Source organism: Solanum pennellii, chromosome 12 (assembly GCF_001406875.1).
Source record: "Solanum pennellii chromosome 12, SPENNV200".
Taxonomy (NCBI): Eukaryota; Viridiplantae; Streptophyta; class Magnoliopsida; order Solanales; family Solanaceae; genus Solanum; species Solanum pennellii.
The window spans coordinates 48089162-48105261 of record NC_028648.1 but is presented as its reverse complement, the minus strand read 5'-3'; the positions used below and the strand labels follow the sequence as shown (position 1 = coordinate 48105261).

Here is a 16100-nt window from a genome sequence, read left to right as displayed (position 1 = left end):
TGCTATTGTATAATTCGCAATTGTATAATTCGTTGGCCTTTTTCTCTGCAATATTTGAAGTAAAATGTTTGTAAATTGTATAATTAAGTGTATAACACGAAGATATACATTTTTGCATGTGTATATACAATTTTCTCTCGCTTTATACAAAACAGAAACAGAATTATACACTTCTGTGTATAAAGCGAGAGAGGCGAGCGAGAATGGAGAGTGGCGAGCGAGATTTTTGGAAGAGAGACGCTGGCAAATTTTAATTAATGTTTGCTATGGAGCACAATTAAATCAAACCCTAGCTATTCCATTTAATTTAGGTTATTAGTTTGCTATTATATACAATTTTCCCTATTTAAGGTTCTATATCCTACTTTAGGCGCCCCTTCGAGTATAACAATTTGCTCTGAAAATTGGTAGAACCAGATATTTGATAAAGAAGTATATAATAATAATAATAATAAAAATATATATATATATTTGCTAACATGTAATTTTTTTGTTGATCTTGTGTGCCGTCTCATCGGTCTGGTGGGGCCATTCTTAATTTACAAAATTACTCATTATATATATTTTTAAATAAAATAAAATAAAGCGAGACTGCTAATTTTGAAGGTAAAAAAAGTGAATAAAAAAGTAGAAATAAATTAGATAAAGGGTACTTAAAAAACTTTTCCTTATAGTTTAAGGATATTTTGGGATTTTTTTCGTATTTTAAAAAAAGAAAATTTTTCCACTCTTTTTCTAATGAAGTTTTAAAAAATCGTTGAATGACTTAATGAGTGAAATATTAATAATTATGTGAATATTCCTATATATATATATATGAAAATAATCTGAAATATATCCGAACTTTAGCCGAATTTGTTATTATGATATGAAATTTTCATGAGGATCTATTACCCTCTAGACTATTTCATATCATATTTTAAACATATATGTTTGCCCATCTGATCAAGTGCGTGAAAACACGACACATAAGCGCGTAGGGCACCTATTAATTTTTCTAGGCCATTCATATCACGTATCAATATAGGAATTAAACTGTATCTATTTCATTTTACCTATAATTCTAATTCAATTTACACCCTTCTCTTTCACTGGAATACAAATCTGAAAGACCATCATTGAAGGGCCAGGTAAGCTTTCTATTAAACAAATTATTTTCTTTAGTTTCAGATTTTTTTCTTGATCTATTGTTCTATTTGTTATTTAGGGCTTCTAATTTGTTTTCTACGATTTTTTTTTTTTTTTTGTGAGGGTTATCCATGAAAGACGTAAAATTGAATTTGAATAACATTTGTTTTGATAAAGATGATCCAAAGTTGAATGAGGAAGTGCGATTCTTCACAATTTGTTGCTCCCTTTGAAAACTTCTTGGTCTGATAATAATTCGGGACTATGGATCACAAAAGTATAAATATTTTTTATGGAGGTATGATGTGGTTGATGAACGCTCTAAGTTCATCATTCATAAATTGGTGCAGAAAATGAAGAACATGAATGAACTATTAGTTGCAAATGTAAAGAAAATGAAAGATATGGAAGAAATCAATGGCTTTAATGATAGACAAATTACAGAGATGGGAGCTCAATCTATCTTTACCCTATTGAAGGAACAATCTAGTTTGAAAGAGATGGATATGGAGTGCTTTCAGACTGTGAAGAGGTAGACAAACTGATGAGGTGAAGAAGAAACGGAGTAGCTACTTTAGCCTTAATAGGATGTTCATCTTGTGTCTCTTATGTTGCTGTTTGGATCAAAATAGGTAGTTGATGTTGTTGTTTAGATCATAATAGGTGGTTGATGTTGCTGTTTGGATCATAATAGGTGGTTGAAGGATCTCCTTATATTATCGTAGGTTGTCGTTTGAATCAAAATAACTAGTTGAAGATTTCTTTCGGTTGATGCAAGTTTCAAAGTGTTCATGTTTGCTAGTATGTATGATGTATGTATGGTTAAAGTCAATGAACTTACTTTGTATTGGATGCAATATCGTTGTTTATATGAATGATTATCGTGTATGTTACTACTTCGAAAGTGTTTAAATTTAATGAAATGCATATACAAAACATAATTGGATACAAAGTACATTAGAAAGCACAATTGGATTAAAACAAGCAAATGTAACATACATTAGTTGATTAACAAAATCATTATATCAAGTTAACATAGATGTTCAACTAAAGCATCACAACTTCAAAACATGGTAAATAAGATCACATTGTTTGGTGAAATAACTTGCCCAGTAACAATCTTACATCATCTTTTATCTCAAAAAACTATCAAAATGGTTAAACTACTCATGAAGGCATTTTCTGTCTTTGGTTCACTCTCATCCCATCCCTCATCACTTCAAGTTGATTTGATGTCATTGCTTTTTTCCCTTTCCACCTTACACTAGTTGTTGGTTTGAAATCAAGGTCCCAAGTAATATCAACAGAATTGATAGGTTGTCTACAACCTGTATATAATATCCCATTACTTGGAAGTCCTGGCTGTAATATGTAGGAAGAAAATTTTGACAACATTAAGGAAACATTGAAGTTAATACAAAGTTAACAGAGATTTTAGGACTTACATTGTATATTTTTAAGCTATTTTCAGCAATAAAGCTCTCATTCCAACTGTTCTGGACCTTTTAGTAGGTACTGCATTAATTGAGAATGAACAGGTGAAAAAGGTGGATTTGGTGGAGCACTCGTAGTGTAACTTGTTGAATTTTCAAACCACTCATGCAAAGATATCCTCTTTGACACTCCTATACCACTTAGAGGTACTTTGAAACCCCTACCCCTTCCTGGTGCTTGAACACTCGTATTACTTATTCCCCTACCCCTTCCAATGCCTATGCCTCTTCCCCTAGCATGTGTTTTATCAACCCTTCCAATGCCTATGCCTCTTCCCCTTGCAGGTGTTGTATCAGACCTTACAGGTTTTGTGTCTCTTTCTATGTTACAACATGTGTGAAAATCAATTTTATAAAAAGGATTTGAAAATGAAGAGATTCAAAAGTCATACCCCTACCTATAGTTGATGTTGCAATAGGTTCACAAGTTCTTTCAGGTGTTGTATCAGCCCTTTCAATGCCTATGCCTCTTCACCTTGTAGGTGTTTTATCAGCCCTTCCAATGCCTATGACTCTTTTCCTTGCAGGTGTTGTATCAGCCCTTACCAATGTTGTGTCTCTTTCTAATGTTGCACCAGGTGTGAAAATCATTTTATAGGAAGGATTTGAAAATGAAGGGATTCAAGAGTCATACCCCTGCCTATAGTTGATGTTGCAATAGGTCCACAAATTCTTGCAGATGCCTCATTGTTTGTTGTTTTTCTTGGCCTTCCCCTAGGCCTAGAAGGAGGTGCATCAAGATTAACATTTGTTTTTCTTGGTCTTCCCTTAAGCTTAGAAGGTTCTCCATCAGTAGTAGTAGTAGTAGGTGTCTTTCTTGGCCTTACTCTAGGTTTAGGAATTGCTCTACAAGTACCTACTTCATTACTTGATCCAACAGCAACAAAATCTTACAACATAAAATGGATAACAAGTCAAATATCTCAAATATATATACCATAAATAAGGAATTACATATAAATGACATACCTTTAATGGACAACTTCTTTTGTTGTGATTTTTCCCATGACAGATGCTACAAGTCACGTAATTACCTTTTCTTGGTAATTTTTTCAGATTTTTAATCCCTCGATACTTTTCGTTTCTTACCTTTCTTGGCATAGATTTAACAACTAGTGGTTTCACATGAGTATTTGTTGAATCAGGCCACTTTTTCATGTTGGTTACTGGTTGAAGGTAATGACAGTAGGTTCTTAGATAAGTCTCCTTACTGTAGCAATCATTAACATAGCCAATTGCTTTCCAATTCTTATAAAGAATGGCAGCAACGAATGACATGTGGACATGGTATTCCTTTGAGCATCCATGATTTACAACTACATGGCCTACTCCTCATATCAACAGTATGGACATAAGATCCATTTGAAATTTTAAAGCCTCTCTCTCCATTGAATTCAATATGGCATTTTATTGACTTAGCTATGTTCTTTTCAAGCACTCTCAATGCCATTGGAGAAATATTTGTCAACCATGTTTCTGGAAATTTATGAAATTTACCTAGTCTATTCATTACCTTTACCCTTATCTTTTCAAGCACAGTGATAATAGTTTTATGTCTTGGAGCTAAGATCCAAGCATTGAAGCTTTTAGCCATATTATTATCTATGATATCACACTTAACATCAGTCCCAAAGTAAATTTTTCACCAAGTTTTTACATCATACTGAAGTAAATCTGGAACGATATCTTTGTTACCTAACAATGCCATGTGAACCAAATTTGCCTTCAACTCTGCCTCAAAGGTGATTCTTACACATTTCCAAAACTGATTCCTTCTTTCTAAACCTCTGTAATATTTTGCCCAGTTAGCAAGAATGTGTCTTGCACACATCCTATGCTCCACCTCTGATAAAAGATGTTTAACTATTGATGTAAGCCCCTGCAATCAACAAAAAAACATTATTGTTGCAGTTATAAAAATAGTAATGCATTAAACGCAAGTAAATTAATCAAAAACATACCTTTTGCATATCTAAAATTAGTGTATAATCTCTGCCATCACCTAATCCCAGCTCTTTCAACAATTTCAAAAATCATGCCCATGTGTTCTTATTTTATGTTCTACTACACTCCCTGCAATAGGCAACATTTGATTATTGACATCTTTAGCCATAGCAACCAACAATTGTCCTTTAGTTACACCCTTCAAGAAACATCTATCTAAACCAATACATTTCCTACGTCCACCAAGAAAAGTTTTTCTGCAAGCATCAAAACATATATAGAAACTCTGAAAATAATTACCTTCCAAACCATCAACTTTTACTACACAAGTGCTACCTGAATTGATCCTCAACAATTCATCCCTATAGTCAAAAATTCTACCAAACATGATTACCCATTCGTTCCTGCAATATTCTTCGTGTTGCTCTCCTAGCAGTAGTCTTCCCAACATATATTCCTAACTCATTTCTTATTGAAATTTAAAAGTTCAAATGTTTGGTTGCTCACTGATTATATCTTTGTAGTGCTTATACAAGAAATTAGCATTACACATGTAATTTCTTGTGGTCTTCACACATCTGTGCCTAGGATTGTAGGTTTTGATCACAAAGTTAGTGGTACCTCTATTAAGACTTGCATAAAACAACCAAGGATACCCCTCTCTACATCTAACCCTCACCTTTTTGAGTCATTAGTAAACTTTTTTAACTGGACATCTTTTTGAAGTGAATATTTTGTAACAACAACCCTAGAATCATTCGCACTCTCAAAAACCATGCCCAACTGTCACATAACCTTTTCAATAGTTTTATCAAAAAAAAAGTTCTACTATCCCTCATTGTTTCATTATTTTAATCAGTTTCAACACTATAAGCATCAGAAGTACAATACACATGCTCATCCCCAACAACTTTACTTTTTTTATCAACAGATTCAGTCTCATGAAAACTCACATCTGGACCAACTTCAACAACTGAAACTTCTTCAGGGTCTTTTGGTGCTCTTTCTGTTCTCTTCCTATTTTGGTATGACATCTTCTCAACCCTTGAGTTTATATTTTCTTCATGGACACTTCGATATTCACCATCAGCTTCATTTAATAGATCTTCATGGTCTGAATTTGAACTATTTTCAGTTGATTGGTCTGAATCTAGCACTGAAAAGTCATCCTCTTCAACAGTTGGATTAAATGTTAGTTGAGTAGGTGCATCAGTCTCAGGCTCAACAGTTGTAGTAGTAGTAGTTGATGATTGAGTAGGTGCAACAACCTCAGGGTCGCCAATCAAAGAAGTTTGAGAAGCTACAGGTTGATTAGTTGCAACTACTGGTTGAGTAGTTGTAGCTTCAAACTCATTTTCATTAATATCATCAACCCCCTGTCCCCTTCTTTATTAGAAGCACCAAAAGATTCCTTATTGGTAGGAGTGTATTCCAACAAACCAATGGGGCCTCCCAATTCATCAACCATGTGACAAACATAGACCTCAACAATATCTCCATTTTTAAAGCTTTGTGAAAGTTAAAAAAATATCCTCATCATTTTGTATATCTAATAGAAATTCACTCCTAGGTGGCCTAACATAAAATGTGCAACTTTTAGTATACCCTAACTCCTCAATATCATTAGTTAGGTCGAAGTAAGACATCTTATCAATATCCACATCGAATATTCGAGTAATTTCTCCACCCTCATATAATGGTTTTCGACACTTTCTATTCAAAATTCCACCATGGTAATATCTATAATTATATATGTAAAAGCACACATTCTTGAAATTACGTCACAATAGCAGTATAAAATAAGAGCTGAAGAAAATAGTTGGTTCTTAAAAATTGAAAAATTTGGAAGGAAGACAGAAAAATTCAAATTTATCAACAATTGTTACACATATACAACTTAAACATAAATCGCAATCTACTCAAGTCACAATTACAAAGACAAAATTATGAATAGTCAAAAATCTTAATTTATCGACAAACCTTAACAATTTTTACGTTAACAAAATCAATAATAACGTCAACAAGATCAACAATAACTCCGTAGTACATAATTTCGGATGAAAAATTCAGTTGTAAGGTTAGACAACATGAAAAAGGACTAACCTTCAAGAACTACTGATTTCTTCAGTTCAGTTCAGGAATAGTTGCTGCCACGATTTCAGACACGCGATCACAAACACTACCAACAAACACGACTTCAAACACGCTATCAACTAAAACAAGAGTTCTTCTCTGAAATACCATTTCAAACGCTATCTTTGAGTTCTTCTTTGGCCTAGAGTTTGGGGCAGAGTGACAGTGAAGAGTGAAGTGACGATTCATTTCCATTGTTTTTTACTTTTTCAAATAGCAAAAGTATTATCGCCTTGAAACTTTTTATTTGGTATACATTTAAATTATATTTTGTTTTAATTACTTTTTCAAATTTGTTTATTCTGAGTTGGGAACCAAAATAAACCACAAAAATATAAAAATAACTAAAATAAGCCACTATTTTAGTAAGTAACTAAAACAAGCTTAGTGGAAGAAAAAGTTCCACTATATCCAATTTTCTAAACGTTTTTCGTTTATTTTTTATATATAGCGGAACTTTTTCTTCCACTTTATAAAGTGGAACTTTTTATTCCACTTTATAAAAATTTTCTTCCACTTTATAAAAAGTTACCTTTTCATCTTCACCTTCACCTTCTCTCCCTTCCCTTTTCATGGCTTCCAAAAAAAATTTACTTTGAAGATGGTCCCAATCCGACAATTTGAAGCGGCCCCACACTAAACAAATCGAAATTTTGGAGTAGCACAACCCGACAACATACAACTCATATTCGTTGCTTTAGGTGCAAAAATAGATAAGATTGCAACCTTGTACTTATAGGGAAATTTTACCTTTTTTAGAATGTGATTTTGGTTTGATTTAATTTCAACATTAGATTTAATTTAATTTTGGTTAGGAAGACATCTAAATTCATTGATAGAAAACTTTAGGTTTACACGTCCTATAAAAGTTTCAATAGTAACACTACTTCAAAATCATATGAAAATAAAATAAAATAAATTAAGAGGCAGAATATCGTAAAATATAAGACAAAATAAAAGAATCTATGTCATAAAGTACACAAAAATTCATCTTTTTGTCTAGCTTTAAGTTGAAACATTTTCTGATTATTTTTTTTTTGAAAAAAATATCAACAAATCTTCCATAATTTTCCCATATGGTGGATGTTATTTTTTGACTATTTCTGCACCAATTAGGAAGGTGAGCCGTAATTAGGAAGGTCACGATCATCGATATTCACAGGATCAATGGGCTCATCTTGTGTAGTATTTTCTCTATATATGTAAAAAAAATATATAAATATTTGGCTCATGCAATTAACTTACTCAAATAAAAAAACAAGTGTTAGACATACCGATAATCATCTGCATCAAAAGTAGGCGAGACATGAAAATTTGAGGATGTCCCAACATTTTCCGTCATTTCAAAGTGTGAGGACTGACCAAAATAATTATTTAGTCCATAACTTGGAGCAATATTCCTATCTTACTGAGGTAAACCGCTACAAAATATATAATAATAAGAATAATAAATAATATAACTTAATGAATAATTGACAAAATCAACAAACAATAATTGAAATATAATAATTGAGCATTACCGATCACTATCATTGATAGTTTTGTTTAAATCAAAATCATATCGGCCGGTAAGAGTATTTTGATAATGAGTCATTTTAGGAAAATCAATAGATTGAGTTATCGGAAATCCATCAATGTTATTGCGGTTTTTTAATTAGGGATGAACATCGACTGATAAAGGAGAATGTTGTTGACTAATCTTAGGCTCCATCCTAACATAGATTTCAAGTATTTTTAACTTGATTTGATCTCTATAGTCATTTGGAACCCTTAAAAAGTCGGTCAACGATTCGTCGTTATAGATAATTCACTCTCCTACTTGTCCTTGTGATAAAAATGAAGTAGGGTATTTTTCGGCTATAATCAAATTACAATCGTACTGTTTATACCCATTCTTTATAAATTGATGAAATAAATTTATGATATCGGACATTTATTGAATATTTAGCATTGTGTTTGGGAGGACAATTATAATAAATGGTATTTCCGTCATGTATAATTTTGCCATCTCAATAAATTGAAACTTTTACTTTAGGTGTAGAAGATATTTTTTTTAGATTGAAATGAACAAATATAGAAGACTTCATGTTGTAGGTGCTATCAACTATGTATAAACGTCTTTAAATAGATTTTTCAGAATAAAATAATAAAAATACATAATGAAATATTTTTTTCCGTTTTAATGACATATCAAATCAATATAATTTATATGACAACACTGAAAAAGCTTCTTCAAGACGTGAAAAATATTCTTCTTATAAAGTGTAATAAAAAGTTCTACTTTATAAAGTGGAATAAAAAGTTCCACTTTATAAAATGGAATAAAAAGTTCCACTTTATAAAGTGAAAGAAAAAACTCCACTTTATAAAGTGTAAGAAAAAGTTCCGTTATATATTAAAAATAAACGTTATGAAACTAACAGAAAACGTTTAGATTATTGGATATAGTGGAACTTTTTCTTCCACTAAGCTTATTTTAGTTACTTACTAAAATAGTGGCTTATTTTGGTTACTTTTAAATTTTTGTGGCTTATTTTGATTCCCAACTCGTTTATTCTACTATCACGTACACCTTTTTTTCCGTTGCTCCTAGTGTGACTATACACGCGCGTCAGCTGGCAAAAATAGTGATGATGTGGATTTTGACCTGAATAAATAATAGCCACCTAAATAAATTAAAATGACAAAAAATAAATATCATATTCCAACTTCTCCACCTCTCCCGCCTCATCTCAGCCATAATAGTGGTTCCACTATCAGCAGAATGTCATTCTTGAAAGGAACACAAGATTCAAAATTGGCAAAGTATATTATGGACCGTCTCTAACCAAAGCCCCCCAAAATAAGAGAAAAAAACGGCGCTTCCTGTTTGATAGGAATGTTGATGGCATGGATAGCCAATGAGATTGAAAACATCGGTTACTTGATTTATATGTTTGGGAACCATGGCAATGTTGGGTGTAATGAATACTTTTTGTCAATATTAATAAAAAATGGAGATTTTACATTTTTTTTTATTATTGTAGCTTTATGACGTGGCAAAGAATCACTCCCTCACGCGCCTAGTAGAGTGTGATTTCAATTTCTACGTCAGGTGGAAAGAAAAGGTGCACGCGTTGGATGAATAACAAGTTCGGGGATGATTCAAACAAAATAAAGTTTAAGTGTACACCGAATAAAAAACTTCAAGTTTAGGGGGATAATGAATACTTTTGTCTTTTCAAATATGTTTATTTAATGAATTAGTTTAATTATTTGGGAACAAAATGACTAATTTATTAAATTTAATGTATTATAATGTGTGTGTTACAAACTCCACTAAGTATGCGCAAAAATACGGTATTAAATAGTCTGAGGGTAATAGGTCCTCATGAAAAATTGGTTTCGTAATAATAATTTTGACAAAAATTCAAATATTTTTTAGACTCTTTTTCCATATATATATATATATATATATATATATATATATATATGCACTAAAATACCCTCAAAGTATTGGAAATGGTACAAATTTACCCTTTCCACCTACCTATTGGGTCCAAAATACCCTTGTCATCCACCTTTTGGTTCAAAATTGACCACTTATTTAACGGTTTTATGTTTAAACTATTTAAATATTTTTTTAAATACGTGACACTCAACTATTTGTTATAATTTAATTTATTAGTATAATTTATAAATTATTCCACTACCCACCCATTACTAATTAAATCCTCCAAATTAATAAACTCGTCACATTATTTATGCAACTACAGAAAAATTACTGCCAATTGAGTGTTTTTAAAAATTTGAGACGAAAATATCTATAGAAGTAAATTTTCATACATTCAAGTGTCTAAATAAAAATTACCGATAAACTTAAAAGTCTGACTATGTTCATCTTAATAATTCTTACGTCTCAATCATGTGATGTTACTTCATAGACAATTTTTTTTCAAAACAATATATTAAAGGTTTTAAAACAAATCATAAATATTTATAAAATTATATTTTAAAAAAGTGCATGAATTAATTCGGGATGTATTACTTCTTTATCTTTAACCATAAATTTCTAATTCAATCTTGAAAGAGAATCCTATTGAAAGTGTCCTCCTAAATAAGCGGCTCAACATAAATTTAATTGGGACTTCGAATCGGACTCGAATAATTTTGGATGTCATTTTCAGGAATCTATAATTTTATTGTGTTTTAGTATTTTTCATGACGATTTTGATATTATAGTTGGATTATTAATTTGGTGGTGTTTAGTTAGTAATAGGTGAGTAGTGGGTTGTTATATATGATACAAATAAATTAAATTATAACCAATAGTTGAGCATCAAGTATTTTAAATAGTTTAAATTTAAAATCATTAAATAAGTGGTCAATTTTGAACTCAAAGATGGATGATAAAGGTATTTTCGAGCCAATAGGTGGATGTAAAGGGCATTTTGGAGCAAATAGATAGATGAAAGATAATTTTATACCATTTTCAATACTTCAAAGGTATTTTAGACCTTTTTCCAATAATTATTTTTACAAAAACTGACATTTTGAGTAAACTACACCAAGGAACCATCTAGATGATATTTTCTCCCCAATAGTTTATCCAAACATGCATAATATTTTGTGCTAATTAGTTTACAAAATATATACATATGCATATAATCTACATATACATATAAATACCATTTTTAATAAACTAGATGCTAGAATGGTATATTGATAAGGTAATAGACATAGATTTCTCCTGAAGTTATTTTGAAAAGTCAGTTACACGCTTATACTATTATGACAATCTATTACACACTTTTACTATTTCAAAAGTGAATTTATTTAGGAAAAATGTGCATTATAGTAAACTATTAATTCAAAATAAATGTTATAGTTACAATTTCATTTCATTCTAATTCGTAGAAAACTTTTTTCCATTCGCCTCTCTCCCATGAATCTCGCTCGCCACTCTCTGGCTCGCTTCTCTCACTTTATACAAACATAAATGTATAAATTGTATTTTGTTTGTATAAAGCGAGATCTCTTCATCGTATACACTTATAATTGTACAAATACAAATCTTTCCCTACCCATTTCTATTTTATCTTTCTATCTTTCTCGCTTTATACAAACCCAAATTATACAAATATAATGTATAGTTTGTGTGTTGTATAAAGCGAGAGAGTGAGATTCGATATACAAATAAAAATGTTCTAACTCGATTCAATTGTATACAAATTCAAATTTCATGCATATATACAAACACAATCACATATACATATACACAGTAGTTACATAATACAATAATGTAACCAATATACATATACCATCATTGTGATTTTATACAAATCAAATAAAATGCTTGTGAATCTAATGCCTGCAGTTTATACAAATTAGATACTCTAGCAAACTATGTTGCTATAAAAAAAAAATATGCGCGTCAGATTAATCAAAGTAGAAAAAATAATCAAAATTCAGTTAAACTCCACCCTATCATCCACATCTCTTCTTCTTCTTCATTTCCACCCTCTTTGAGGAAACACATTTTTTTCTTTCTTTTAGGCAAATTTCTTTCATTCTTCCTTTTCGTCTTCATCAATCTAAGTTTTGTGAGTTTTAATTTGTGTTTGCTAACAAAGAGTTTCTTAATGTCATCGACAGAATACAGTATTGGGAATTACTTAGCCGCCACAACTATAACTGGCTTCTTCGAGTGAAAGGGCTCTAAATTTCAATTTGTGTTCTTGTCGGCCATCGTCGATTTTTTTTTTAAAAATTTGCTATGAACAATACAATTATTAGAGAATAATAATTATTTAGTATAAAATATAGTCAACAAAAGAAAAGTTAATTAAAAATAAAAAATGTAATTTTGTAAAATTTCTAACACGATGCTGAAGTGGCAATGAATGTAATACACCATATATTGTAAGAGTGGTATTACACATCCCAAAAGTAAATAAATCCACTTTTAAATAGTAAATTGTGTGATAGATCATAACTGACATTTCTAAACAAGTTCAGGAAGAAACATAATCTTTTCGATATAGATAACTACAAACTACTCATGTTCACATTGTACAATATAGTTTTCTATTGAAGAAAGAAACAAACTGTAGTCTACGAGAACCAAAGAACTCTGCTCAAGTGAGTTTTTAAAACATATGGTCATCCCATGTCCGGGAAAAAGAAGGAAAATTGCATTGGGTTGATGGTTACCGACAAATCATGATAAACTAATTCTGCTGGCATGAAATGAACAGGCAAATCATATAACTGATCTAGAAAAAGATTGGAATTGAGACATTTTTGTTAGTGTACAATCATATATATCTAGAAACCCAGACAATGATTTTACCAGCTTTAAAGCTCAACTACAGAAGTCTTTATTCTAGTAAAACCTTTGTCTGTCAATTGGCTTGGGTAGCAAATTGCACAATAATCTCAAAAAATTTGCAGAATTTTCCATGAGACATTTTGCATTGAAATATACAAGGAATCCGTCCAACTCACCTGACAACTATGACCTAGTTATTTTCATCAGAGAACTATGTAAATAATCTAATAAAGTGGACAAATATTGTTGGACATCCCAAAATAGTATAGTGAACAACTATCGTTAGACACCAAGAGTAAAAAGAAAGACCTTATTGAAAACTGTGCAAATTTCTGTGATCTCCAAGACAATTTTAATGCATGCATTCTTTTCTTTAATATGGTAAATAATTTAAATGCAAGCATTCATTTCCTATAAGGTGTTGTTATCTGACAGCAAAAAGTGCCAGTAAGTTGGTAATTGTTCCTTCTTTGTCACATCCAAACAGGACAATTTATATCAGGAGGTGTTCTCTCCCATACTCGCGCACAATCACAGGCACACTTGTGGTTGGTATCTGGAAAACACAAAAAAGCCATGAAATGAGCAGGGGTAAGAGTTGTATCCTTTAAGATTTCACACTGCGATAATCAAATATATATCTAGTACTCCACGTGGAAACCCAAAGAACTCAGATTGAAATCAAATTTGAGAAGTACACTTACCATGCCATAATCTGTAATGATCATTGAGATATAGTCTGACGGAGTAGCATCATACCTGTTAAAAACTTAAATATTAGATGGATGAGAAAATTCTATTTTTCTAATTTCCTCCAAGACTAAAAACTTCTCTGAGCAAAAGTAACATCTTCTACATTTGTGCGTACTTCTTCAACATCATCTTAGGACTTGCACTTTCTCTATGACTGGCGTCTTAGGATTCACTTTTACATTTTCTGGACTAGTATTTGCATTACAACGCATCTTTGTTTTTGGACTCATTTCTTGTTCACACTTCACAATGATATTCAATTCTTAAATAACTGTTTTAAGTCCTGAAACTTTGAGCAAGTCAACTTACAAAGGTGTCGAGGCAGTGATTTTAGGAGGACCATATCAGTGAGGAATGACTTCTCCTCGTGGCTCAAGGACAACTTTATTTGTTCTTCCAAATGTTTGGTAGCTCTAGAAGATATTTTTTGTTCTTCTGAACTCCTACTCCATAATACTTCATAAGATTAAAGTCAGCTTTTTCTTTCTTGACGTCAAGAAAGTTTTCCCAGACATCAGTCACGTTTCTTCTTCCCACCCCGATGCCCTTGTAATGTATCAATGCACATGGTGCAGAAAGAAGCTAAGGAGTTGACCATAACAAACTCTCCCTCAATAAAAGCTCCATTTAATAAAACAAGGACAAAAAACACACAGAGAGCTTTATAACGATCAAAGGTAACTATCATTTATCCTTCAGTTGTGAAAGAAGACTAAAAGAAGAAAATCACTCACATCAAATTCAGAAGCTGAATATTATCATTACTTCTCCAGTTATCCAAGTAATTGACATCCAGTCTACCAGGAATCTTGGAAATGACATCTGGGTTACCTGCAATTGAGTTAAAAACAATAAAGCAACATATAACGTTGTAATATATGGCAGAAAAGATAATCTATAAGCAGGACATACCCAGCTCATTGGAAGAAACAGAATCAAGTTGTACTCTCTCATGAAACTTATAAGCTTCACAACAAATCAGCAGAGGAACACGGAATGCATGAGCAACCATAGCAACACATGCAGTCCCAATTATAGAGTACACAGTCCCATTAGATAATACAGATTCAGCACCCATTAACACTCTAGAGACTTCATGCATAATGTACGAAACAGCATTTATATGAGTATATGTACAACTTAGGCCCTTCCTTACCAACCTCCGAAGTAGTGCCCGGCCTTCAAATTTAGGGCGAGAATCAACCACTATTACACGGAATTGTTTCCCAAGCTCATAAGCATGTAGCAGAATCATCTCAACAACAGAGGAAGAACCATACGTGAGAAGAACGTCACCATCTCTGATCTTCATAACTGCCTGTCTTGTTATTACTCTGCCAGCTAATACTATCTTCTCATTCATGAAGCGCTCAATATCTGAATACAGAGCAGCTTTTGCTTCTGACTCAGAAAGAGTTAAAGATAACTTGGCTATACGAGCTTTAAGAAAGCGAATTGCATTCCCCATGCTAATAGAAAGAGGCCTACACTCATTAAGAAATGATACGTAGCCACTGATTCTTGCTGTTAAATCTCTACCTAGAGCTTTTTCCCGAGGTGTAGAGTAATCTTTGATGGCTTGTTGAAATGCTTGTAGCATTGCAACACAGCGAGCATTGGCCCCAACTACATCTCCAGCCAAATACTGCAATCCGACCTGGTAAGATGTTCACAATCAATCATGAATAGTGCCCGCAAAATGAGCCCATTTTTTGGTAACCCGCCCATATTTAATGGGTTGGGTGAGTGACATTTTACGTGGGTAAATATGGGTTGATACCCATATTCAACCCATGAGAATATGGGTAAAATATGGATTAGCCAAATAAGTTAAGCTTCTAACTTTTATTAACTCAAAATTCATGATATTACCAAATATATTGTAACTTCTCTTCCTTTTTATGTTCTATAAAACTAATTATATTTCTCTATAATTGAAAATGTGAAGTCTTTGGCCCTCCAAAAATATCTATTTTACATGTACATTTCTTTTTTTGATTATAATCATATTTTTTTTATTTGTTTGATTTTATGTTGGATAACAAATAATAGTGTAAAATAAGCAAATCATGTACTAGTATTGACATTGGTTAAAGTGCATTAAGCATTTTTTGGGGTGTGTTTGGTATTTAGAAAAAACATTTTCACCCCTACTATCGACCCCCACCCCCAAAAAAATTTTAAGTTTATTTTTAAAAAATATTTTGAACTTTAAAATTTCATTATTTTCACCCCTACCCTCAAACCCACCCACCCCCACCCCCAAAGATTAATTTTAAGTTTGTTTTTTAAAAATATTTTCAACTTCAAATTTTTATTTTTTCACCCCTACCCTCAAT

The 16100-nt window shown here is 31.9% G+C and overlaps 2 protein-coding genes and 1 long non-coding RNA gene across 22 annotated transcripts in view; 1 reads left to right on the top strand and 2 right to left on the bottom strand.

Annotated features, from left to right (window-relative positions):
• Positions 1-1030: 1030 nt before the first annotated feature.
• LOC107007418 lies at positions 1031-1985 on the top strand. Its single transcript, XR_001455078.2, has 2 exons — positions 1031-1130; positions 1252-1985. It is a non-coding gene; the product is annotated as an uncharacterized LOC107007418 (long non-coding RNA).
• A 118-nt stretch (positions 1986-2103) lies between these two features.
• On the bottom strand, positions 2104-6898 carry LOC107006303. 19 transcript variants are annotated; one of them, XR_003575680.1, is made up of 7 exons: positions 5519-6312; positions 4583-4694; positions 4317-4500; positions 3256-3510; positions 3014-3184; positions 2574-2643; positions 2104-2490 (listed from the first exon to the last, which is right to left on the bottom strand). XR_003575680.1 is itself a non-coding variant. In XM_027913535.1 (6 exons), exons 2-5 carry the CDS (start codon positions 4589-4591, stop codon positions 2585-2587), a joined length of 507 nt encoding a protein of 168 aa, XP_027769336.1. In that variant the 5' UTR covers positions 4592-4694; positions 5519-6349; the 3' UTR covers positions 2104-2490; positions 2574-2584. The 19 variants fall into 19 exon arrangements, 7 of the variants coding, with proteins under 7 accessions (XP_027769336.1, XP_027769335.1, XP_027769332.1 ...); XR_003575679.1 differs by having other exon boundaries at positions 2104-2456; XR_003575678.1 differs by having other exon boundaries at positions 3020-3184; positions 5519-6308.
• A 6234-nt stretch (positions 6899-13132) lies between these two features.
• LOC107007520 (translation initiation factor eIF-2B subunit delta-like) overlaps positions 13133-16100 on the bottom strand; it is a 7294-nt gene continuing 4326 nt past the window's right edge. The window contains exons 4-7 of one of the 2 annotated variants that reach the window (XM_015206169.2): positions 14674-15418; positions 14496-14592; positions 13713-13767; positions 13133-13564 (exon numbers count right to left, since the gene is read on the bottom strand). In XM_015206169.2, the coding sequence (XP_015061655.1) occupies positions 13502-13564; positions 13713-13767; positions 14496-14592; positions 14674-15418 (960 nt within the window). In that variant the 3' untranslated portion in view covers positions 13133-13501. The remainder of the gene's footprint in view (positions 13565-13712; positions 13768-14495; positions 14593-14673; positions 15419-16100) is intronic. The other variant, XM_027913624.1, reaches the window with a different exon arrangement.